Source organism: Thunnus thynnus, chromosome 22 (genome assembly GCF_963924715.1).
Source record: "Thunnus thynnus chromosome 22, fThuThy2.1, whole genome shotgun sequence".
NCBI classification, from domain to species: domain Eukaryota; kingdom Metazoa; phylum Chordata; class Actinopteri; order Scombriformes; family Scombridae; genus Thunnus; species Thunnus thynnus.
In genome coordinates this window covers 8,277,671-8,301,716 of record NC_089538.1, presented here as the reverse complement: position 1 = coordinate 8,301,716, position 24,046 = coordinate 8,277,671, and the positions used below count along the sequence as shown (strand labels likewise).

The following is a 24,046-nucleotide window of genomic DNA, read 5'->3' as shown; positions in this document are numbered from 1 at the left end:
ACCATGAATAAGAATTTATCACCGTGACTTGAACAGTGTCACAGTTGGATTAACTTAATCATGATATTAAGTTCAGAGTTTTCAACATATTTTATGCTGCAGTGACACCTCAACCATAACTGACAGAAGTCTGACTGAATGTTCTCTCTGCAACTAGAGAGCATTTAAGATGAATTAACCTCTGGAGTCTAGTGAATGAGTACTGCAATTCCATAAAGTTGAAGACTTTTAACAGACAGATTTAAAACAATTGATCAAAATTGAAACAGACGCAGATATCCTGACTTTTGTATCCTGGTGTGGGTTAATGTCCAAAACCATTAACCCGATAAAGGGCAGAAGACTGTCAGTTATATTTCTGTCCATGGATGAGTTGATTAACTGATCATCTGAACTGTGGAGTGCCTCAAGGATCTGTTCTTGGCCCCATTTCATTTTATAGCTACATGCTGCTTTTGGGCCTTTTAATTCACTATTTTGACTGTATATATTTACACTTTTGTGCAGACGATACTCAGCTGTACTTATCTTTAAAATTGTATACTAAGAACTTAAGTGCTGAGAAATTAATCCATGATTATTTTAGTACTACTCTCAACTGAAGCTGTGAAAGGCCATTTTGAGACTGTGGAATATTGGGGAAACTCTGATTTTATAACTTGTTGACTCTGTTTATTCAACTATTTACAAGATTTTAAAATGATCATCAAACCCGACGTACCAGTGTTACCAGATCCTGGTGAGGAGTTGTTCTCATCGTTGTTGGAAGAAGAGGAGAGAACACCGCCGGATGTCTTCTCCGACTTGTCCACCGTACTGCTCAGCATGGACCTGGATGGAGGGATGGGAGGGTGGAGGAGAACAAGAGGAGGAAGAAAGAAAAGTGGGTAAAAAGGAAAGAAGAGGGCAGGAAGAGGAAAAAAATAGGGACAAGAAAGGTGGGGAGAATTAAGGAAAAGAGGGAGGAAGAAATGAGCAGAGAGAAAAGGAGGAAAAGTGTAAGAATTGAGAGAATTATTTAAAAAGTAGAGACAAAGAAGGCAGTCGGAGGAGGAGGAGGAGGGAGAAATGGACAGGGAGGATTGAGAGGAAGAGGGAGATGATGAGGTCGTGGAAATGAATGAATGAAGACAAAAAGCAAAAAAATTTAAATACCCCTGTGTGTGTTTGTGTGTGTTTCCTTGTCTCAGGTTACATAAATGTGTGTAGATTTATGTCTGTGTGTGTGCGTGTTATACAGGAAGTTTCATGTGTACTTGCACACAAACACACACTTGGGTAATGGATTTGATTTCCCCTCACACACGCACACACGCGCACACCGTCATGCAGGTCAACCTCTACACCAGCACTCTTGCAATCTGGGATGCTATCATTCACTGCTAATCTCCCGTCCCCTGATTGGTTAAGCTCTTATATCACCATCACCAACCAATTACATCCCAGCTCGCCCCCCCCCCTCTCCCAGCCATTCACAACAAGCTCAGAGATCATCTACTGATTGACTCCAGTCTACTGATTGGCAGGCGGTTTTGGTAGAGTCTGGGCTTTTATAGGGTTTGCGGGGTTTTTTTTTTTTCCGGTCTGTTCTGTATCTCACCTGCTCCCCTCATCCCGACCCTCTCCCTCATACGGACTCCTCGAGAAAAATCAACACAAGTTTAGTCTTTTTGGGGGCTAACGGGCAACAGTTTGACTCTTAAAACAGAAAGTAAATCAGCCGGCTCAACACAGGCACGCTGCTCGCCATGCCTGCCTGACAGTTCCAATCCAACCACATCCAGCCTTGATGCCAAATATCAAATTCCACTCCAACTTTAAAGAGGACGCTTTGATTTGATCCAAGAACCAGCTAAGGACTACACAGCCCACAATGCATTGCTACAAGCAGCTGCTCCAGGTCTAAATGACAGTCCACTCTGTGCAACCACTTTTATCTCTACTCCCCCACTGAGCACATGTCATGACTGGTCAGTTGGGTGAAAAGCTGAGTGAAAAACAGGATGACGGATGAGACAGTTTGGAATGGGATTGAATTGCCTGAATTGAAAAGGAACAGGTTGGAGCGGTTTATAAAATGAGCTGCTTAAAGCTGAGTAGTAATGGAGCAGTTTAGACCAGAATTAAAACATTTCCAACCAGTTAGAACAGATTGGAATGCAACAAAATGGAATGTTGGGAACAGAATGTGAAAATGAACAATTTGAAGCAGGAATGGAATGGTTTGAACAGAATGGAACGGCTTGAAATGGAATGAATTCCAACAAAATGGAATGTTGGGAAACAAAATGTGAGATGGAACGCTTTGGACCAGGATGGAATGGTTTGGAACAGAATGGTCGGCACGGTGAGTGCGGGTCCTGTGGCTAAAGGAGGTTAGGAGCATTAATGATCCCACTGCTGCGTTAAAACCTTTATTAGTAACACTGAACCTACACACAGGCTCTTTAAAACACACACATTCCCTAAAAACAACACTTTAAACTATAGCCTATATAACAAACACACATATATATAAATATCCACTCTCATACCAGTAAACATGACTGAATACACACAAAAACTCAAAAAAGGAGAAAAGCAAAAACAAACAGAGAGGAACAAAGACGGACAAACAGCAAAACACATGCAGACGATGGAAGGAAAGTGACACACACACAACAAAATTCAGCAGTTTATGGTCTTAAATTCATTTGATTGTGGGAAAAGACATCAATCCTGTTTTGCCCCATTAAAAAATAATTTAAAACATCATGTAAAATACCTCCTGCAATAGAAACATGGTTAAAAAAATATATAGTACATGACAAATGGCAAGTGGGAGAAGTGGGGGAAAAAAAAGTAAAACAAGGATATCTAAAATTATAGAGGTAAACTAGTGAACAATGCAAAATTAAATCACTTGTGCCATTTTGCATGCTCGGTATGATTTAGCCCAACATGGAGGGATGCAAAATGGCTACCAGAGGAGGGGCACTGTGACATCAACAGGGAACAAAGGACTTTGAAATGAATACCAGAGTCACTTGTCAGGTTGTTCAACACTTTCACTACATATGATTCATATGGTATGTAACTAATCTATTAATATACTTATCTATAATAATCAAGATGCCCCATATTTATACATATAAATACTATATATAATAATCTTTATATAGACCACAGCTATTGTTACTTGTACAGAAAAATTAGTTCAAAAAGTAGTTCACCATAATGCTGTGATAAAAAAAAGTATTACACGTTCTGACCACCAGGTGGAGCAATGGTCCAGCTTAAGCAGGAAAATTGCTCTACCTGCTGGTAAAAAGCAGACAACACACTGCTTTGTGGCAAAAGGTAGGAGTGTGTGTGTATGTTTGTGAGACATGTTTGTGAAATGTGTATTCCAGTGTGAACATACACAAATGTAAAATGTATCAACATATGTCTAGCATGTGATGCTAAAAGTGGGATGTGATGTGATAAAGTGCAAATATCTACATGAACATGGAGAAATGTGTTTTATGTAAGTCCTGTGTCAGTGTGAATATACATATATACGTGCATGAAGTGACCTCAGTGTGTGTGTCCACAGCATAAAAAAGGTCTTTTACAGCCAGAGTAGGTCAAAGCCATCCAGTTCTGTTGCTTGCTGCTGTTAGAGAGCCAGTGCCAGAGTGAGAAGAGAGCGATGAAAGAAAGGAAGAGTGCAGCCTCCAGAAAAGAATGCAGCTTGAGAAACACTGCAGCCCCGTCCCTCCTGGGTCCTCTCCTCCTCTCTACCTCCGTCCACAACTACCAACTACAGCCAGAGACTTATTATTACAACTGTTTTCCCAGTGGGAGCAGCAGCAGAAACTAAAATCACAACTCCGGTCTTCTATGGCTAATGAAAATTCCAGTATGAAAGCAGAAAGGTGAGATGAGTGATGGTTTGGAGGGTTTGGCAAGTGGCGTTAGGTTGGGTAATGGTTAGCAACATTAAACAGTCCCTGGACACTATCAACACCTTAAAAAGCAATTTCTCCTACCCTGTGTCTCTTTTCTGTCATGAAAATGTTTACATTAGTATGGGATTTAACATTTTTGTACCATTATCTCAAAGATTTGGAGCAGAGGGACAAAATTACCTGCATCTCAGGCTAAGAGAGGGAAAGAGTTAAGAGCAGGAAGGGAGGAGTTTGATCTATTGCGCCATTAAGACTAGACCTAAATCTAGAACGCTAAGGGGGGAGATATGAGCTCACACACACACTCTACCTGGTAAATAAATGGAAAAGGAGGGGATGAGGATGAGGGAGAGGTAGATGGGAGGAACGATGGAGGGACGGAGTGAAAGAGGGGTGAGGTGTTATTGTGCCGCATGATGATGAGTGAGTGAGTTAAGTGAGTGAGTGGGTGGGTGAGGGGGTAGTTAGTAAAAAAAAAATAAAAATAAAAAAAAAGAAATAAAAATGGGCCAAAACACGGCACTCAAAACCAGAAGGCTCAAAAAAGGGGCCAACCACAGAAAAAAAAGGAGGAGAAAAGATAAGGCTCAAGGCACAAGGGAAGATTTCAACAAAAAGCTGCACAAAACACCAAAAGGGGAGGAAATATATATATATATATATATGTAAAATATATATGAAGAAGAGATATACGGATATATGTCAAGGGGTTATATTTAACGTTGGGGATGTTGCCTACCTTCTCGGAAACCTGAACGAGAGATTTCTACAAAAACAAAAGAGGGATAAAGAAAGAAAGAGAAAAAAACGTATGTATAAAACGTATATATTTGTGACTTTCCTGTAAAAGACAAGCTGCCCTCTCAATAGCAAACCTTAAAGCAAACTGTCAGGAAAAAAAACAAAAAAACATGAACCAGGCTCACTAGGGATTGAAGCAGCAAGCACAACTAACATAAAAAAAACAAACAAAAGTGAACAATAAAACAAAAAGTAAATCAGTGTCCCTGCATTGTGAATGTGTTTAAATGTGGGAATTATTGACGTGAATGTGTGAACAGACTTCATTAAATGCACTTTGGAGGGATTTAATGGGCTCTGTGGGAAAATTCCATAAAGAGACCCCGTCTGAACACAGTCACCCCCCCCCCCACCCCTCCCAACATGAAATGGAGCGCTCCTCCACATACAGAGCAGTCCTGGCTGATCCTGAAAAGAAGCGTTTGTGAGGTGAAAAGTTCAAATGTGATAACATTTTATTAAAAAAAAAAAAGAGAGAGAGAGAGAGAGAGAGAGAGAGAGAGAAAGCATCTCCTTTACACACACAAAGACACATTTCAAATGAAAAAGCACAGGTTAAGCAATAACTTAATCTTCAACACACATTGAGAAACTTAATCTCCTTCACACACATACACGCACACACACACACACACACAAGCAAACACACCAATGTGTTTGAAGGACAGAGAAACATCACTCTCCAGACTAAGCAGGAAAGTGCTGTGGTGAGGTTATATGATATGTTAATAAAACACACAACTTCTGTGTGTGTGTGTGTGTGTGTGTGTGTGTGTTTAGTCAAACTGTACAAATGCAACACAATCTCTCTGTCTCCACCACCTCTACTTCCTACCAGCAACACCAAGTTAGTAAATGTGTGTGTGTGTGTGTGCATGTGTGTCAAGGTGTCCCCACTAGCGGTATTTATAGTTGAGGGAAAAGTGATATCTCCGGTGTAACCATGGCTACTGTCGCCACGGAGCTACAGTATCTCTGAGTGGGAGGCCTGGAGAGTGGCTGTGCTTGTACCTCCACCGCCTCCTTCCTCCACACACACACACACACACACACACACACACACACACACACACACACACACACACAGTACACCAACACCCCACATGTAGGCAAGCACTTGATCATTCTCAATTTCTCTTTCAAGCTCACAACATCCCCCAAAATAACACCGTACACTCATTATTTCTTTCTTTTGGTCCCTTTCTTACACATTTTTCAACACTTCTGTTCATAATGAACCCCCAGCGCTGGTTGGTGACACCGGAGAAAATCTCACCTGCTCTCTCACTTTCTCATTCCTTTGCTGCTCTATTGGCCTTTCCTTTTTCAGTCCTGTTCATTCACTTCCTCTCCACTTCCTCAGTCTATCTGGCTGCAGCCTTGGATAATAATATGCCAGTCAGCCTGGCGCACTCCTCCGCTCTCTCCTCACCATTTCTTCCTTCTCATTCTGACTGCATACAGTCTTCAACACATGATTTGACACTGACTATTTGTTCAGGTGATATTCTGTATTTTTATTGTAAACAAATCCCACAAAAAGACCTGAATCAACAATAAACTGTATATATAACAAGAATTGTTTGTGTAGCCAAAGCCTAATATATCTTATTCCTCAGTGCAGTAGTCGTTGTTGTTCATTGTTGTCAATTAAAAACACATAAGCCACACTGTTGCACTGGGTGACATGTGCCTTTATTTATTTATAGTAGTTTATTTTGAGTCAATCCCACATATACCGTCCTGCTGAAAACAGTCCCTAACAAATGCGCTATTTACTCCTGTTTGAGTAATGTTTGCTAAAAACTACAGTACCCTGCTGTTTTAGGACATTACTGAGCCTTTTTTTTAAGAATGATCTGTGACAAGCTTTTTAAGACTGAGTAGAAATTAATGAACTTATGGCTGAGTGCCACAGACAGCAAAGGACAGTCAATGTATTGACAAGCAACTAATGCAGTGTTGATCTCTTTATGGGTTTAAGAAAAATACAAAATAATGCCAAACTTTTCCCTTCATCATTAAAACACACATTCAGAATTTATTTTTCATAAAAATTATTTTAAACATTTTAAACTGTAAATCTTACAGTTATATATTTATTATTAAATTGGTGCTACATTAGTAAAAACTAATGCCAATATTAATTTGTCAAAGGCCAAATTATCATGTTGATATCTATCTATGCCCTTTTCTCATTGTCGCTTAACACTGACGTCAAAGACATACATACTATGTTAGTCTGTCTAGCTTTTCTCTTTTGTCCATTACTTTCCCTCTTTAAAACCACAATGCACTCCTTCTTCTCCTCACTACATGTACAGCAGAGATGGATCAAAGCTTGAAAACTAACTCCAATTACAGAGAAAATAAAACCAATATAAATAAAACGAGTTTAGCTTCCATTACAACCAGGTACCCATGAGAGCAGTTTTACTGCTGCAACCTGCACTGGAGGAGTGAGATGAAAACTGGGCCAGACGTGGAACCAAAACCAAAATTACTCCTCAGTCACCACTGCACCAAACAAAATTATAGAGAAGACACAGCTGTTCCCTTCCTCTCCCTTTCTACTCTGAGCAGAGTTACAGATCAGCAAGAGTTTAGTGATAGGGAAGAGATGAGACCAGCCCCTTTAAAGAAATACTCTGAAACCAACGGTTGACATGGACATACAGTAGGTCGTTCCTGAGAGGAACTGAGCACATGAAATGACTTGTAATGTAAACCTAGTCATTTTCGGTCCAAGCTAAAACCTCAATACTCAGAAAAACCTTCAAATGGTACTTGAGCTACAAGCTAGCTGCATAATAAATAGAACAGTTACAACTGCTACACATTTACTGTTACTGTATCTCTAACCTGCTAACGTCTGTGTCTTCTTCTGACACGTCTTCTCTTGTCCTTCCTGTTTACTACTTCCTCTATCTGCTCTCAGTCCAACACTGTAACCACACGTTTACCTCTAATGCTATTTTTCTCATCCACTGAGTGTGTTCTTCTTTCACTCTTCTCATTTTCCCATGCTCTCACCTCTCTTTTCCAGCACTCACCTGCGTACAAACTTTGATGTGAACTTGCTGAAAATCCCTGTGGCGCCATGTGTCCTCCGGGCCTGGCTGTTGCCATGTGACAGTGACGGGGACGCGGGCCCGCCAGGGTAGGCGGAGCCCTGCTGGTCCCGGGCACCTCGCTGCTGGCCTGCGTGGAACGTGCTGCGGATGCCCACCCCTCGGGAGAAGTTGGTACGGTCTGTCACGGCAGCGCTGCTGATGTTGTGGGCAGATGGGGAGGCACCGGGTGCCCGCTGAGGTGGTGCGCTGTAAATGAGGGTGGGAAGAAAGAAAGGAGGACAATGGAGGGAGGAATGGTAAAGAAAAGGTGATACAAAGAGAGAGAAGGAAAGAGGTGTGAATAGATTGGGGAGGAATAAGAGGTTGGAAGGTGTGATAAGAAACAAAGCAGAGAAGAAGAGGTGCAAATGAAGAAGGAAGAAGAATTCAGAGTGATGGAGATGAGAGACGAGACACGAGAAAGCATTGAGAGAAGAAAAAAAAGGGGGTAATGTGGCAAGAGAGAAGAGACATCAAGAAATTAAAAGAAGAAAAGAGGATGGGAGTGGGGGGGTGGGTGCAAGAGGAACATACAGTTAGAAAAACCCTAAAAGAAAACCACTTCCTTCTGATGTGTTACTTACCCTTCAGTGTTAGGTCATACAAGTATCTATGTCTGTTCAAAGTCTGCTTGCCCTGATGTTTCATATAATCCCTCTAGTCAGCCAAGTCAATATTTAGGGCCACATCAGGTTAGTGACACACACACACACACAGTTAATCCTCTTAGCCTCCGCCAAAGGGCAAAGCATCACAAACTTCCAGCTCTCTCTCTCACACAGACACACACACACACAGACAAAAACACTACAACTATTCATTGGACGTGCATCTTCCATGGCAGAACGAGGCACTAGCACACCTGCAGCAGATGACACAACAAACAGAAATGGCAAAAGCACAAACATAAAGTGTGCACACACAGAGTGCAATAAATACACAAAGTAGAATGAACAAAGACATTAATACACACGTGCAATCTACCGAAGAGGGTTGCTACGGGACTGGGACTCCGAATGAGAACTTAAACATTGCAGGTGCGGGATATGTTTACTGTAATGTGGGCTGTCAGCGTTGTAATCGCAAGATAAAATATGAGACTGTGATTACCAGACTTTCTCTCAGTTGCTTACTCAAATTCTCTTACACATTTTAGACTTGTTGTGTGGTCAGTTATATGAATTGTGTTCAAACGTAAGGTTCTACCATTCCTGATCCCTTCACAATAGTATCTCTGCTGCGCTGAAGCTGAACGTTACAGCATTTGGTTTTTATCTTTGGCAAACCACATAAACTAGCAGAAGGGACATGACCTGGAACGTGTTTATCCACTTTGTTACAACTGCCTCAAGCTGAAGCTTTTTATTTTTTACTTTTAAAGGCTTATTACACAAGTTCACTCGAAACATAACTCTGCGTGCTTAAACTGGTCATGGAGTCGCGAATCAACGCGGCCTATTGATTATAAAAAAGGTCCGCAAGTGTTGTATTAAGAGAGAAACAGTGTTGCCTGCATGAGTGACCAGACTTGCTGGTATAGCGGGTCTGTGGTAGCGGGGAGTGATGGTCTCTTGCATTTGCACCTGCCTGCAAATGCAAGAGAAAAAATAAAGGAGGCATTTCAGTCAAGCTTCCAGTGTATGTGGATATGTTCAAGTTGTCCGCTATGGATTAACACACACACACACACACACACACACACACACACACACACACACACACACACACACACACACACAAACAGAGCTCATCTATGGATACAGATGCAAGGGAAGAAAGGCTTGATCAGGCAGAGTAGTGGGGACGAGTGTGAACTATTATAGTTATGAAGATGAAACTACATATTGCTAGGAGAGGGTAGCTTTTCCAATTGGTTTCAACATATGCAAACACTCCCATTGTCACAGATTTGTAGGAAAAAAGGAAATTAAACAAAAAACAGACCTGCTCTTGTCTTGATAACAGGCCACACAGTTGCCTTTTTAAAACCCCAACAGCTGGTTCACAAGTTGTTACAGCTGTTCACAAAATTAAAATTTTTGGCAGCCACTTAGGAGATGAGTCTGGTTGTAGCCTACGATGTGGCATGAGGTGGATGCAGGTTGATGTGGTTTTATGGTGCAGATGAAGGATTTTCTTGCACACTTGATTGCCTACACATTACACAAATGTGGAGCTACCAAAGTGAATCTTTGCCTGGTTGACTATAGTACATGAACACTCATGCAGTAAGGGTATCTGGGGACAGCTGGATAAAATAGGAATGGATGGGACTATGTGCTGAAAAAAGGTGCCTATTCCTCACTCAGGGTACAGTCTACGTATTGAAGCGGTACCTTCTCTCCAGCGTTCCCAACCAGGTTCTGAACGGCCCAAGCTCACTGCTGAACGACGCATGCAACAGAACAAGACTTCAACATAGAGCAGACAAAACCACATACAGCCAGAGGGCCACCTTGACATTTGCTCGACTGGAAATTTAGTCTGACATTTGTTTCCTGGTTTTTTCCACTAGACAAGTGTCACAAGAGGGGGTGGGTGGCCCTGTCTGTGAAAATGACATATCAGTTCAGCCTCAGACAGTATTTAAGGTAACTGAGAGAGATAACATTTTAACCCTATATTGTGACAAATGCGAGGAAAAGTGACTAAAACTCAAAATATCAAAGTAGCCCTTGAAACAGACAATGTCTTAAGCAAGCTGCGCGAAGCTAGCCAACAAAGCAACACAAAAACCAAGGAAACAGAGAGCAACGTCACACGGATGACCACTGAGACATTTCAGTCAGGGCAATCGTCCATTTCATTCATCAACCACACATTTAGCAGTTAATAGATGGAGACAGGGAGGGTTTTCCCTGGCAACTTCATATCCAGGATGGGTTTACGTAGCAGATTGAGGCTATATGAGAGAGCATTTATAAACACTTGGTGTAAAAACCTTATAGTGACTGTACTTCCTGGTTAAAAACAGAGAACTGTAATTAATTTCTACCAGCCAGGGAAAATCCTTCGTAAACAAACACAAAAACTGATGGAGGACAAAATTCAAATATCTCTACAGAGCATGCAAATACATATTCACAGAAACATGCATCAACAAAACTATTACATCTGCATTTTGTCCGGTTCTCCCCAGAGCAGCTGCATTTTTAATGTCATTCTTTTCTCATAAACATTTCACAGATTGTATGTCACTTACCTGCAGTCTACCAGCACAGGTAGACTAGGCAGGCTAGTGAAGCTCAAAGACGCAAGTTTATGGATCAATCTGATGTTCAAATCTGTCCAGTTGTTTTTGCAATTTGGGGATATTTTTTTTGATCTTGTGTAATTGCTGAATGTGAAGATGTGAATTTAGTTTGTCAAACTGAAATGGAGCATTTTGTGACATTGTATAGATCTGCTCTGTACATTAGTTTCCCTGTTTCAAACAAAAACAAAAACATGGTCTCATGAAGGCACCACACGTGTTTGTGTCAGAGTCGGTCAGCTGTAACACTCAGAACAGCTTGAAAACAACATGGTTTAGTTTCAATGCTGAATGGTGTGATTATTTTCCTCTGATATCACTTCCACCATAATTACAATGTCCGTCATTTGACTTCTAAGCTATACTTACCAAAGCGAGTCTGTTTACACTGTGTCTGTGCCAACTCAATTGACATTTCTTGGCACTTTAAAGGTTTTAATCTTCCCATAACCTTTAGGTAACTGAAAACTCCTAAGACAACAATATGTAACACCTTTACCTTGTATAGTCAACAGTCGGTTTTTAGGAAATGTCAGCTTGTTCAACTTGTTTAACTAATTTGATTCCTTCTCTCTTGAAGGCAGACATTCAGTGCACCTTGTAATCAAGCAAGTCAGTAGCCAAGCTCAAACAGGAAACTAGTTTATAAGCTGTTAAGACCCCAACTACAGAAACAATCCCTGCTGGTCCATTAATGTCTCTTCTTCAACTTCGAATGTGTCTGCTTTTTTTTGTTTGTTTTTTTTGTGTTTCCTGCCAGGAAAAAGAAAAACACACCTCTGGTCTGTCAGAGGAACAGTGCAGTGAAAAACCTGCTCTTCTTGTTCTCAAGCTCTGGCTTTGTTCAGTTATGGTCTAGTAGGTAATGTGAGGTTTGAAACTGACTGATTGGCCAAAGACAAGGTATGTCAACATCTGAACATTCAGTGCTTGCCAATGCACATTTCTGAGCTCCACAATCTACTTCCTGGCTGTTGCTAAGTAACTGATGAGTCTATGATAGTGGGTTTCTTAAAATGTTGGACATCACACTGTGATGATGTTATAGTGGTGAATATATGTGGGTAAATATTTATATATATACACACATATATATATATATAAAAAACCCCTCATTGTTCAGGAAATTCACACCACAACAAACTATTTCCTGTCATGTAGTCACAGAGACACATGGTTTGCTGCGACACTACTTTGTTTCCTGGTTCTGACTTGCTATGAGGAAAAAAAATCATAATCATCAAGGAACTGGTCTGGAGTTTTACAGTAGATTTTAACTGTGTGCAAATCTAAACTCCATTCAAATGACACTAATGTGTCTAATCTCTCTGTAGTGTGTCAGCAAATATAAGCCTTTTTTCAACTTTGTTAGTGCATTTAAAAATATATATATATATATATATATTAAATAATGTAATAATTTATTCTAGTTGATTAAAAGACATTTACAAACCATAAGGGTGTAAAATGTAAAACAATGAATGAGATGCAGCAGTTGGTGAAGTTAGGAAACAAACGCTTTGCTCACTGTCTGCGTGTGTGTGTGTGTGTGTGAGTGTGTGTGTGTGGTGGCTGTTGGCATACAGAGCAGCACATATTTAATGAATACAACAACTCTTGGGGGAAAAGCTTCACCTATTTGATCAATTTCACAAATTTGGCGGGGAAATATTGGCTACCAGTTCACTGCTGTGTGCCAGATTTTGTCACTGTGAAAAAAAGGTCAATCAATCAAAGAGCTGTTTTTTTTCCCCCAAAAAGTTGGTTCTCGTCCATTAATCTAGCAGTGATGGAAGGTTTCAGTGCCAACAAATCACTTCATCCATTCTCCTCTTTATCCATCGGGTTCTTTGGGGAAAGATGATGATCTGCGTTGAGTTAAGTGGTGTGTGCTGAAAGGGGCTGAGGGAGCTGTGGGCGTGTGTCTGTCTGAGTGTGAGTGAGTGAGAGACTTGCCTGGGCCTTGGTGCGTGCAGGTCAGAGGGGCATGGATGATTGGAGGAAGACAGGGACTTGTGGTGGCGGGGACGCGAGGAGGAGGAGGAGGAGAGGACGGCAGCGGCCGAGGCAGTGGAGGCGCGGGAGCCCGGAGTGTTTAGGCTGGGAGGGAGGAGGGGAGGAGGAACAGGAGGAGTGCCCCGCCCGACAGACACACACACACACACACACACACACACACACACACACACACGCACCCACAAACATACCAATGCAGGACAAACACACCAAAACGTCACACAGTCAAACATACAGGACACACAGCGGGCGGGGTTTGTGTGTGGGTGGGCAGGGAGGTGAGGTGGAGCATGGTTAGAAGCAGCACTTATCAAACACAGTAAGGGGGGAGGGGAAGGGGAGGAAGGAGGGAGAGAAGAGAGAGACAGGAGGAAGAACAGAGGAAGTAGACACACAAAGAGGAAACACAGAGCACATATAAAAGCAAGAAGAAAAGTTGGTCTTTTTTGCTGCTAACATTGCTTCATCATGTTTTATGAAAGACTCACAAACCACAATTAAAGCCTGACTGTGTCCTTGTGCTTTTATCTTTTGATGTAAAATCTAACCGACACAAACGGCAGAGCACAAAAGACCAACTTCAACACACTCTCTATTCGATTGGGAAGATTGAAAACACACAGACACATTTTATGGGCAAAGTCAGGTTACCAAGATAACAGAATTACATAAAGCAAAAAAAAAAAAACTTCAACACATAAAATGAAAAAGAAAACAGGAAACCTTTTTACTGGTGAGCTAATCTGCCTCTATAGCAGGCCTACATATCGAGGAAAAAAAACAATGACATGAGTACTATAAAATATCCAACTGCCTTTTTAAGCAAATCCCCTTCACACTTTTTATTAAAACAGTGCCCATAGGACTACTTGATGATTCTTCAGCTTTCACAAATCTTGCCAATGCACCTGTTTGACCTCCTGAGAAGGATATAACCAAAAACGATTAGGTGTAGATTTATTAATTCAAGACAGCATTCTAGACACTCTGGTTTTGGCTTATGAAATGTCTTCTTTGTCTTCTATGGCAGCAGTTGGCCAGATAGAATAAGCAATTTAAAGATTTCACTATGGGGGAAATGTTTCGCTATTTCTAGATATTCTGTAGACTAATATAAGATTAATTGATTGAGAAAAATGAGCTGCAGATGAATCAATAATGATAATCATTAGTTGCATCCCTACATGACAAATTAAATCTACATTAACACCAATTAGCTTGTATTCTTTTAACAATAGGCAGGTAAGGTGCTGAGTTTCTTCCATGTAGGTAAGCAGATGTTTGGCAGCACATAAAGCTGTTTTCACTGTCCTGTTATGTGATGACCACTCTGACCTCTGAGTTTGCAGTTTTATAGGTCTGACTTGTCTGCTGACTTCAGCCTGTCAAGTGCTAAACTTTCCCTTCTCCCAAATCTTTTGGTGCTTTTGTATTGTACACAACCTTCACTGTATCTGAAACAAAGGACATTTTAGAGAATTACTTAAGCAAAACAACACTGGCTACTTCCTGAATTCTCTGCTAATCAGCAAGGTTGCTACGGGCTACAAAGCTCCGCACATTACTGACAGCTCTAACTTGACTTTACCCACACTTAGAAACACACACGGTGAGAGACAGGGGAGAGTGGTACGAGAGAGAGAGAGAGAGAGAGACAGAGAGGGAGAGAGATAGCTCAAGAGAGAGCAGAGGAATGAGAAATGAGAGAGAGAGAGAGAGACAGGGGGGGACATTTACAGAGGTCAACCAAACAGCTGCTTATTACACAGAAAACAAACACATAGCTGAGAGAAACACACACACACTCTTTCTGACAGGGATTAGCGCAGCTAGTGATGGAAAAATAACAGCGTTCACTGGACAACCCAGTGTGTGGCAAGAGTTGGAGCATGTGTGACATGTATGTTTAAGCTTGTGCGTGTGTCAATGCAATTGTATGTGTATGGCCTCAGTGTGTGTAGATATTTCTGTGTATGTGTAAGCCTATTAAGAGGCAAGTACAGGGACCATACAGTGCCACTAAGAGTTAATATTCCATCACAAGTCTTACTAATCTCCTTCGAGAGAGTGGGGAGAAAAAGAAAGAAAAGAGAAAAAAGATTAATATAAAGACAAGGAGGAAAAAAGGAAGCTGGAAAAAGAAAAGAAAGGAGGTGCCAAGAAAAAGTGAGTGACCTAAGTTGCAGAGGGACAAGAGCTCAGACGGAGATAAAAGAGGACCAAACGGAGGAAATTAGGAAAGGGCAGAAAGTAAAAAAAATAATTGGGGATGGGAGGGGGAAGGGGAGGGGGTGTAACAAGTATAAAAGCCCAAACTTCAAAGCATTAATGATGATCAAAAAAAGTAACTTTATAATCAAAGCAGATGACAACCGCTAAGTTAGCAGAGCCTTCCATGGCTAAAAGACCCACAGTACTAAAAAAGCAATGCTGTCTCAAATGACCACATTGTCCCCGTGCAGTGTTTCATCTGCAGAGGGAATAAATGAATCATTTTTATCATTTTGTCAGTAAGACTTTGTGTTGGGAGCAAAGGAGTCATTTGAGACTGATACATGAACAAGTAATAAAGCAGTAATGTCAATGAACACTGCATCATAGTAGGGATTATGGTTTGGCATCATGTTTAATGCTTATGAGAAGGCACATTAAGCATATGGCTGGTTAAGCATGAGTGGTGAGCGTGCACTTATACTGTATGTATGGATATGTATGAGATGGATTCAGCACCGGACGACATCAAAGAAATTCGCAACACCGTTGACTTCAATGGACAGCTAAAATTATGTCTGAAGGTATGTTTTTAAAGCCTTAAAATAAAGATAAAAGGTCCACAATCAAGCAACTCCACAGTGGACAAAACACCTTTTTGTCCACAAATAGAATTGTTTTGTGGTTTTGAGGGAGAAAGGAGAACTGGAAGGATGAATTAAAGGCAGATAAAAATGAGGAAGGGGGGAATTGAGGGAATATGACACCCTACAACATCCCCATCTGATGATAGAATACAGAGAAAGAAAGGAACTTAGGGCTAAATCAAGGTAAATTTACAGAATTTATCTAATTTTATTTAAAAAAGAACAGAACTCCTGCTTTTTGCTGTTTATTGCTGTAAGATTACTTTTCCCATCTTTTACCTTTGCATCTGCTAAAACTCTACCAGTCTACCCTTGATTTGACTTTGGGAAAAAAACGATATGTTTGGTATCACTGTAATATTGGGGAAGTCATTGCAAGAGAAAATTTTTATCAAAGGAAAATAATAGAAAGAAGGCTAAGAGTTTGAAGAATGAATGAGGTCGTGTGTCAGCATGTCAACCTGCTTGTGCTGATGTGGGTTTGCGTGCCCATCGAATCCTGCCTCTGCTCTGACTGGCAGGCCTCCATCAGACCATCTCGGGTAATCTGTAATCTACTGGAGGTTTGGCCTAAATTCCCAGGAGAGCCTGAGTTCCTTGTCCAGGAGGGCTCACCCCGCCCTGGGGGAAGGCTGTGGGCCTCCCTGAGCCAGCTGGCAGAGCTCTGGAGAGTACCAGCCAAGGTCTGGGATTCAGTCACTGAGACAGCTGTGGGTCTGCTTCATTCACAAACCATGGTGAGTGTGTTTGTATTATGTGTCTGTTAGTGAGGGAGCAACCTGACAGCAACTACATGGGTTGCCAATGACGAGAGAGAAACAGTGTGTGTGCGAGAATGATCGTATGTGGGGGTACTTGCCCGTGTGTATTTGAACACTTCAATCTTTTGTGATTATGTATTAATGTGTTTGTGTTTGTGTACCTGTCCTTGCCGTTCTGGATGCCCTGGCCCAGCGTAGCTCTCTCAGTCAGAGGAGAGTTCCGACTGCGACCAGTGCCGGTGGACAGGATGCTATTCTGAAGGGCAAGAAGAAGAAAATAAGACACATGTTAGAGAGATAGAAATTATTAAGAAAGAAGACACAGCTAAAGACAGCGAGAGATCAATGTGGTGGACGGAGGAGAGAAATTAGAAAAGAAAGAAACGAGACCTTGAGCAAGCTGACTGACTAGTAAGGATGAGTAGCATCAGTTACCTAAAATTAATTCAATCTTCACCAAAATTATCCTGATCAAACTTGTTCTTCTGAAACTTGTGAAAATTGACCCCACCGTTACACGATTACGAAATCATTTTATGTTTGCCTCAGTGTCCTTGAGTTGTCATTTAAAGGCCTCACACTCTCACATGGGTGTTTTCAGTTTCTCTGCCTCGTTAGCCCCCGTTAGTTTTACTCGGACTTACGAGAATCACAGGAGTGGTAGTGACATCTACTAATAAAAATGATAAAGGTCCAAGTTGTCACATGCTAGCAGGTGCTACAAAACTAACAATCTGTACACACCCGCACAGCCCTGAGAAGAGCTCTTATCAGGCAAACTTAGAGGAAAAACACCAGTGTAGGGGTATAAAGGAGGCTGACACTAAACACCAGGAAATACTTTTCAAATCCATTCTAAATCTTGAAAGATTCGTTTTCTACTCATAAAACATTTGTTGGTAGTTGTCATATGGGAAGTGTCAGAGAACACTAAAGAAACAATTTCACAGGATTAGACACATCCAACACTGTCAGGCAACATATTTTCATCTTTTTTTTTTTTTTTAAATATTGATTGTTGGCTGACAATGACAAAATAAAATATAGTATTTTTGCCTCAAAACTTAGCAATAATGTGACAATAATTGAGGTATGTACAAGAGTAACACTAATGCTCCTACGCTACATCAATCAAATAGTTGATAAAATAAAATCACGTAACTATAAAGCAGTTGTAAAACAGGACAAAGATGATGACTGAAAATCGAAACAGATGGTGTAGTGATCACCTGGCAAAAACCTTGAACATGATTGACCACCATCAGTTATATGGCCACTTTAAATTGTTTAATTAGTAACTAGCATTTGTTTTGGTCTTTGGACCATAGCGTGAGATAAAATATGGCTGACACTAGCTGACACTGAGGAGCAACAATGACTTTCCAAGTACACGTCAGTTTTTGAATTCTTCTAGACTTTTCCAGACAGATGTGCTCCTCTATCCCCTCACATTTGGGAAAGTTGTTTATTCACTGGAACCACAGTGAGTAATTATTTTGTCTATGTGGATCTGTGTGTGACAATGTGCTCATCCGTGAGTGTCTATATGTGGTCATATAACTGATACACTTGTTTTATTTTGTTCTTGATAAATACTTCAAACCTAAATGCTAAAAGTGTCACGTAAACAGTGTGGGTGTTTGGGCTCACGGTGGAGGGCGTGGCGCTCTTCTTGCGGTCGGATGAGACCAGAGGGCTGGCTGGCACCTTGGTAGTGGAGCTGCCTGATGAACCCTTCCTCCCAGAATCCTCCACTGCAGTCCGGTTGTCTCCTTGGCCCCCCCTCTTAGAGTAGGAGGAGCCTAAAGAAACAGAGAGAATTCATCAGATAGACTATCGATCACTGTGCTCAAACCTTTGACCTTTGATCTGCTGCTTCATCTCATTTGATGTTTCTTGTCATCACTCTATTCTAACAGTTTCACGCTCTCCTCCCTTCAATCAATCTGCTCTACTGACCCTCGAACTAAGAGCAATCCTGTCCTCACACCATCCTCTTCTCGTCTTCTTTCACACACACACACAACACCTCTCTACAAGTGTCTACAGAATACATGTAGGTCTTTAAAAAGACAATGAGAAAACATTTAAAATAACTAAAAAGTTTAATTTTTCAATATGAATCTGACCCACTCCCTGCTTGCTCAGATTCATATTGAAAAATTAAACTTTTGTAAAAATTTCATATTGAAATTTAAAAATTTTAGGACCCTATTCACAGGGTTCAAAGTCCTTGAATTTTTATTCTATTATTTTCTACACCTGCTTTGGGGTGGCTTCAAGGACGATTCAATTTTGCAGGACTTGTTGGCGCTGTGTTTCCATCCCTGAAGAAATCCTGACAAATGACCATCCCACTCTAATCCTTGCCTGTCTTCTTCCAACTTTCCATCTCATAACCCTCTCTAACACAACCGTTTCGCCCCCCCCCCCTCCCATACACGCCAGACTCACCCTGGTCAGTAGCTCTGCGGTTCTGAGGCTTCTGGTTGGACGACACACTGCGCTGTACCTTTGAGAGGTGAGATGGACACAGAGGTCAGCCTGGGTTTGTATGTGTCAGAGTGTTTACACACACATTGGGATGTGAGTATGTGAGCAGAGCCACTATTGATTTATAGCACCATTCACACTTGAAACTACTGGATTCAAGAATCCGGATACGGCAATGGTTGATGTTGTTCACATGTATGCAGGTCTACAATTTTTGTGTGGTTTTTTTGGGGAGGATGTAGTAAGGACTCTGCCAGTGGACCCGGCTGGAGTTGGCCGCATTATGTGATAGCAGTCTGTGTTCTCATTGTACCTTGTGAGACTGGGAGGGGGCGTTTATGTTGCTTACATCACTTCCTGGCCGGGGCTTGATGCAACCTTCATCCAGCTGTCAAGAAAGAAAAATGAAAGGGAAGAAGAAAAACCACAGATCAGAACGTGTGCGTCGACAGGAGCTACAGAGAGACTGTGTTGTGGGTAAAAACAAACACTACAGACTAAAAATAGTGCTTCTTACATGGTACTGTTATGATAATACTGAAATGTTTTGAGCAATAATAAATAAGGTTGAATTGAAAGATGACAGCAAATTATATGTTTGATGTCTTAAATGCAAAATAAAAAGGACTAAATTTTCCTGTATATTATGATGAACTCACAAGAGCTGGTTCATTCGACACACCAGTGATAACTAGCATGGTGCTAAGATGGTGCTCATACTATGGTATTGTGGAGTAAAATTTGTGTTGTGTAAAAGAGAGTACCTCAGAGTTCCTATAGTCCAGTAGCAGGTATGCAGCCATCACATCATTGTACTTCTGGTTCACCAGTGAGTCCTGGATTTCCTCCTGAGAGAATCCCATCTGCAGCATGATGTCTGCACACACACAGCGAACCCAGTTTATAATTAGAGTGGTGAACTTACTGTAGGTCCATAATTCTCCATAAGATAAATTATCCTAGTGTGTAAGGCAGGGCACCAGCCAAATGCTGGTAAAATATGAAAGTGGCTGGTAGATTTCAGACACAAAATAATGATTTACTATTGAGCAGCTGGTGAATTTGAACATTTATCTGTCAGTAGCTGGTAGATGTTCATATTTTAAAAAGTTAATTTCCCACCCTAGTGTAACTGGAAAAAAGAACATCTGTACTGCCGTGTGTCTGTGTGTGGGTAAAGAAAGAAATAGATTTATCATTTTTGAGTGTTTCGTGCCTACCTGTCCTCCTGGGATCCTTATAATCTGGTTGTGGTTCGATGTAGGGTTTGAGTTCCTCCTCCTCGTAGCCCACATTCATCCACCGGTCCCTCATTATCTGCTGCTGGGAGCAAGTCAAACAGACGGATACAGGGAGACATGAGATGTCAAAAAGATAATGGGGCAAAAAAAGAAGAGGAGGAAGGAGGAGAGGTTGAGAGAAGAGGAGAGGAGAGGGGAAAGAGTGAGAAGACAAGTTGGCAACACAGAGGTCAGCTAAACACATGCACGATTAATTAATCCCACGTTATTAATCTGTTCAATCAATGAATCCTGACAATGAATCAGATTTTTCTCATAGGCAGGTGTATTTTATCTTCAATATGCAAATGAATCTTCCCTAAGAAGTAAACTAGGGTGTCTATATTTAAGACTTGGCTACACTGATTCATCTGGAGTGATCACAGAACATTTGAATATTACTCTGTTGGCTGCTCAGAAATGTGGATTATATACAATCTTTAACAAAGTTGTAAATTAAACAGTTGCAGGACTGGATTGTAACACTAAAGCTTGAGTAGTCTTTCTGTAATTTTACAAGGCTGCCATGACATTTAACAGGTCATGTAGAGACTTGCCTAAGCAACAATTACAGTATGTTATTAATCCAAAACGAAGACTGAATAGAACTCAAAGTCAAATGACACATGTAACTCCGCAGCAGATTTATATCCTTCTGAGTAATACCTGACTACCTTTAGTGCAACCAAATTTAGTAACTCATAAATCCCAAACTAACAAGTCTTTACTACGCCTTTAGAAAGCACTTAACACTTCAGCTACAAACTCACATATAGATGGTAAAGTCTGTGTATACAGTTAGTTTTTCTAACACCAGCTGACTATAATGTATTTAAGATATTGTGTTCCTCTTGTGTGTGCCTCTCAAGCAATTTGGGTGTCCTGTTTGGATCTTGTGTGTGTATGTCAATTCATGTGTGTACCTCGAGGCTGCCTCTTTTGGAGGGGTTCAGGATGAGGAACTTCTTGAGCAAGTTCTCACAGTCGGTGGACATGTAGAAGGGAATCCTGTATTTGCCACGCAGCACACGCTCTCTCAGTTCCTGGAGAAGGACAAAGGGCATGGAAAGTCAACAGCAGACATCTTTAGGTTCTGTCAAAGGGTTGCAAACTCCTAATAACATGTTCCTGTTTTCACAAAAGCTTACTAAACCCCGTTTAATAATGATAGGCTTGACAACCATTATTTGATACATTTTTAGTTTGTGAATATGTGCAAATACCAATGCAGACAAAGTTTTGAACTGATTTTTTAAAAGTCTGTCTCATCTGTATTCAGTTACTAAAGTATCTCTAGTTCAATGTGATGTGGCTTATGTTCTCCAAGCTGCTCTTTAATCTCTACAGATATCTGCATATGAATGCAGAATCTGCAGGCAACAGGAAAAGATTATGGTGCCGGAAGCATTTTGGTTTACATTTGTAGTCCGTTTGTAGTCGGAGTAGTATTGACCAATCACATTTGAGTGGGCTTTGGTTGCCTACAGGTAAAGAGTCCGTGTTGAGAGCAAAAGAGGCAGAACACATTGGCTGAAATACAATCTCAGAACCCATCAGCAATTATCTGATGATGATTTAGCTTTTTTAAAATGTATCTGCATTTATCTGTTTATAGAGATTTGCCAAAATGTTGTCTGGACTGTCTTAAGTTGCTGATTGGACAGTAAACAACAACTGGTAAATGGTGAAGGTGATATGTTTTTTCCTAGGATGGCAAAGTCATGACCCACCCTACTCTGCCTCTGATTGGCTTACCCTGATAATCTTACCCTAACCCTAACCAATTTCACTCCTCATGCCTAAACGTAACCAACCCAACCAACAAAGGGAACGAGTACTAGCCCAAAAATAGGCACACAGAGGAGGTGGTCTTGGCCCTGTTATCCAGATATCTGCTGGCTACACTGGAACCCCTGAAATGTTGGCCGCTACCTCCAGAAGGTAAATCGTCATCAGACAGATAGCTGATGGGTTCTGAGATTGGCTGCTCTTATACCCCAAAATGATGATGAGGAAATGAGTGATAGAGGTAAAACATTCACACAATCTACTAACTGGTGACCAACAGTCTACAATTCAAACTCAACAGCAGCGTAGTATAAGGTTGATATTAGCAAAACACAATTTTCATACACTTCCTGGTATTTTAATGATGTTGATACTTGATTGTTTCCAGCTTTAATTCAATCTATATGAGATATGATTCATGCAAGATCATGTATTTATTAAGAAAAGCACTGTCAATCACCAGGCACAATCGACATCACATTACAACATTTGTAATCTACTTCTTTGGCCTTTATACACATATCACATTTTAATAGTGTTACTGAACTTATTAACCTTCTCAATATTGTTCATCCCACTAGAGGGATCTTATCAATTATAATTTATTCAGATATTGAGATAAAAATGCATATAGTGATAGATTTGCAAAATCATGCAAATCAAAAGCCTATCAAATTGCAAAAATGAGTCTAACAGTGTTAGGTTTAACAAAAATGTAAAATTTCTGCTGAACAGAAACACTGATGTAAATATAAAGTTGAATATTTTTAACTTATTTTATTACAGTGAGTGAAATCAGAAGATACTGAAGCTCCTATCTGTTAAATAAATAGTAAGAGCAGTAATGTAGGTGTTTAACAAAACTCCACACAGCAGGAACTAGTGCAAAGGCATACTCAATAAGCCTAAATGGTGTTTCACAGGCATGTAAATATCATCACATTCAATGTCATAACGCCCACCAAAAATGTGTCTGCACTTCCAGAGTGAGTCATGTGGGTACTGACTGGATGCACAGTGTGATAGGTGGTGTGAATAATTGTGAATAACTATAGTTCACAGAAAGCATTAAATCTCTTTTGTTTGAACTGAAAAAGTAACAGGCTTTGATGCCCGTTTGGTGCATCACACCACAAAAATCCCCATTTAAAACGAAATACTTGGCACATCAAACATCACTTACTCTTTCTTGAGTTTAATTTCTGCAATCTGTACAGCAGGAGGAACTGAAACCAGCATGACAAATACTACAACCACCCACGGAATACAGGCATCCGCTTACAGATACGCATGTAAACACACACACACACCCATACACAGAAAAACACAAACACACACTGTCTCCTCTTCCTGACCTTGAGATTCTGTCCATCGAAGGGCAGCGAGCCGCTGACCAGTGTGTAGAGGATCACCCCCAGGCTCCAGACGTCCACCTCAGGCCCATCGTACTTCTTGCCCTGGAAGAGCTCCGGGGCAGCGTAGGGTGGGGAGCCACAGAACGTGTCCAGCTTGTTCCCCAGAGTAAACTCATTACTGAAGCCAAAGTCCGCTATCTTGATGTTCATGTCTGCATCCAGCAGCAGGTTCTCCGCCTGCAGACAGACAGAGTGTGGGAGAGAGAGGAAAGAGACAGAAAGAAAGACATAATTATGATGTAGAGCGCAGGAGGATGTGGTGGGAAACCAGAAGAAAAATATGTAGAAAATGAAAGATTATTAATATAATCAAAATGTCAGAGTAGTGTGGACGCT

The 24,046-nt window shown here is 41.0% G+C and overlaps 1 protein-coding gene across 9 annotated transcripts in view; it reads right to left on the bottom strand.

The window, feature by feature from the left end:
- The window catches only part of mark2b (MAP/microtubule affinity-regulating kinase 2b), a 55,786-nt gene that overhangs the window by 2,771 nt on the left and 28,969 nt on the right, over positions 1–24,046 (bottom strand). Inside the window, exons 8-20 of one of the 9 annotated variants that reach the window (XM_067580133.1) lie at positions 23,651–23,887; positions 21,431–21,550; positions 20,448–20,550; positions 19,992–20,104; positions 19,541–19,615; positions 19,189–19,246; positions 18,385–18,536; positions 16,896–16,990; positions 13,056–13,199; positions 7,787–8,053; positions 4,672–4,698; positions 1,601–1,636; positions 722–831 (exon numbers count right to left, since the gene is read on the bottom strand). In XM_067580133.1, the coding sequence (XP_067436234.1) occupies positions 722–831; positions 1,601–1,636; positions 4,672–4,698; positions 7,787–8,053; positions 13,056–13,199; positions 16,896–16,990; positions 18,385–18,536; positions 19,189–19,246; positions 19,541–19,615; positions 19,992–20,104; positions 20,448–20,550; positions 21,431–21,550; positions 23,651–23,887 (1,537 nt within the window). Of the gene's footprint in view, positions 1–721; positions 832–1,600; positions 1,640–4,671; positions 4,699–7,786; positions 8,054–13,055; positions 13,200–16,895; positions 16,991–18,384; positions 18,537–19,188; positions 19,247–19,540; positions 19,616–19,991; positions 20,105–20,447; positions 20,551–21,430; positions 21,551–23,650; positions 23,888–24,046 lie in introns of all 9 variants that reach the window. The other 8 variants (XM_067580138.1, XM_067580134.1, XM_067580139.1 and 5 more) reach the window with 8 other exon arrangements.